Genomic DNA, 2,836 nt, shown 5'->3' on the forward strand with positions numbered 1-2,836 from the left:
GTAGCTTCTCTTGGTGAAGGAACAGACAATGCTGCTAGTATGTTAGGATCAATTAATCCTGCATGCTGAAGTTGTGCAACTACATCAGCAATAACTTCTTGTCGCATAGTTCTCCGTTGTTCCTCCATTTGTTTCTCCATTTTTTGCATCCTTTCTTGTCATTTGTTGCACTACATCATTTGTTGCATTTAAAGTTGGTTCAGAATTGTCAACTTTCTTTTTCAGAGTTGTCTTTGTAACCCCCACTCCATATAGTCTTAGATGTCCCGGATGTCAGGACCCATGACAGCTGAAAATGCATCAACAGACTGACCATTTGTGCTCATTTGCTTTTCAATTTCCTCCATTTCAGCCTAAGAAAACATATCCAACAAGCAGTTTTGTAAATTAAAATTTAGAATAAATAATTTGTCTTAATAAAAAAATATTATATTGACAGTATTCGTACAATTTTACTAGTTGTGTTCTCATTTGATGCCTTGTACAAACGATCAGGTTTTCTTGTTCTTGTGACCACAAAGAGCTCCTTAGCAGATACAGATTCCTTTTCTTTTTCCTAGTCACATAAAAATAGATATCAAGAATTTCTTAAATAAAAGGTTAAGCCTAGATAATAAATAAGAGAGCACACCAATTTACTGCGGATTAAAGCAAAACTCTTTTTGCCTGCTGTGTGTGGATTCATCAGCTTTTTCCGGTTCTTAGTATTTGTTTCAGACATTTTCTGCAAATAAATGAATCAATAATGTTAACCAAAGGCATATTGGTGCTCCAGAATGTACTAGATGAGGTGAATGTCTCAATATTTCTTTTTTAACAAATCCAACTAAAGAATATGCTTTGTAAGTACGAATGTTACTGTCATATGAAGCTAAAACCAATCTGTAGATTTCAGTGATCAAACTAAGTTTATCCAAAAGGGCACTTAGTTTAGTGAACCTTGATGCAAATTTCAGCGATCAAACTTAACTAATAAATAAGTTCTTAAGATTTTTTCTTTTTGAGTAAAGAGTTGAACACGTGACTTTTTATCCTGTTACATTTATATCTTATCAACTTCTAAATGAAATTACTGAGTTTGACATGTTGAGGATAATAAAACTTTATGAAACATAGAAGAGAATAGCAGAAGAGTTCAGTTAACCTTAATAGCAGAAGAGAAAGTTGATTCCCCTTCAGGCAAGAAATTAGGATGATTCACTTTCTTGGAAGCATTGCACCCTCAATGAAAATGCAGCTGCATGTTATATTGGTCTGATTATCCTTTGATTGTCTTCATTCACTGATTATTTCTTTCTTACTTACTAGCATATCTTTTAGTCGAAGGAAATGTGATAAACATAGATAATAACAGTTACATCCACCCTTTGGTCAATCATTTATCTTATTCAAGTCAGAGCACAATAGTCACCAACTATCTTCTTGCTGATGAAGATACTGTTACCTTTTTCATATACCAATATCAAATCATAATTTAATAATGAAAAGGAAGACATCCTATGCAAATTTGACAAATTGTGAGCTATAGATAGGATCATAGGAACAAGATAAGAGAAGAAAAAATGACTGATAACCACTCTTTTTATTGAAGTGTTTGTTATTCCCTATAAGAAAGGGCAGAAAAGCCATCCCTAATGTCTCACTCCCAACAACATTTCATAAAGTTTTATTATCCTCAACATGTCAAAAAAACTATCCTGTTACATTTGTGACTACCACACTGGAAGAAGTAACAAGCTGCAACAATATTGCAACAGAGAAGATAATAGCAGAAGAGAAAGTTAAAGAAAAATAAAGTTGCAGCAACAATTACATCACAAAAGAGATTCAGGAGAAGAATAAGCTGGATGTTTGAGATTCTGAACTACATTTTACCTTGAATTTCTCAGACTTCCAATATTTAAAGAGCTCTCTATACTGACATTCTGGAATATGACCAGGCTTTTTTGCCATTCGAATTTCATCATTGTCATAAGGATCGTAATAATTTATCTTCAAGTCACGTCTATGCCTTCTCCAAGCCTCTCGAATTGTTACCAAAGCCCAATCTTTTGCAGCTTGTCTATGCCTTTTCCAAGCCTCTCGAATTGTTACCAAAGCCCAATCTTTTGCAGCTTCAGGAATAATGTATTTCTCCTACAATTTGGTGTCATTTAGTTTGCCAATTGAAATAAAATAATTTTACAAGAAATTAAATATTGGAAACTCCAAACCTTAGTATAATCCCATAAATCCTTTTTAGTATCCATGCTCCTCCAATCAAATATATCAAATGGGCAAAGAGTCGCATTTCTTGCCAATGTACCTAGAAAGCTACTTAACTCTGTCACAACGTCTTCAGTAGGACCAACTGGTTGATTTAGCTTATTCAATAAGATCAGTTTACGCTCTTTTCGTGCATGTACATTATGCATTTGTGTTTGACCTATTTTGTTTTTACTGGAAACACCTTCAGCTATAAGAAAATATAAGAAAATATAAGAAATTAGAATTCATAGATGAATTTAGTAAGTTTCTAAGTTTATATCTTACATTGTTCTTCAGGTTGTTCACCAGTTGGAGGAGTGACAGAGTTCATTTGCACTTGATCCTCTATAGGTTCCTGCTCAAGAGGCTGCTCCTCTACAGATTGTCCATTAGCTTCAGATTGTGGTGCTTCTGGTTGTTGTTCAATCAATTTAAGCAGATGTCCTTTCTCTGACTCTATAGCTTGAACAATTTCATTTGTTGTCAATAACCGTCGTTTTTTATTTGCCAAGAATGATAATGATCCAGGTTTAGCATATGTCTTATTTTTTGCTCTTTTGTTTCTTTTTGAAGACTCTTGTTGACTCAT

General features: G+C 33.8%; 1 protein-coding gene across 1 annotated transcript; it reads right to left on the bottom strand.

Moving 5' to 3' along the window:
• Positions 1–257: 257 nt before the first annotated feature.
• Positions 258–2,836, bottom strand: LOC107058181 (uncharacterized). Its single transcript, XM_015303582.1, has 7 exons — positions 2,533–2,836; positions 2,214–2,455; positions 1,876–2,136; positions 1,717–1,737; positions 632–724; positions 449–556; positions 258–353 (listed from the first exon to the last, which is right to left on the bottom strand). The coding sequence occupies exons 1-7, from the start codon at positions 2,834–2,836 to the stop codon at positions 258–260; spliced, it is 1,125 nt and encodes a 374-aa protein (XP_015159068.1).

This window comes from Solanum tuberosum, unplaced genomic scaffold, assembly GCF_000226075.1.
Source record: "Solanum tuberosum cultivar DM 1-3 516 R44 unplaced genomic scaffold, SolTub_3.0 scf00452, whole genome shotgun sequence".
NCBI lineage: Eukaryota > Viridiplantae > Streptophyta > Magnoliopsida > Solanales > Solanaceae > Solanum > Solanum tuberosum.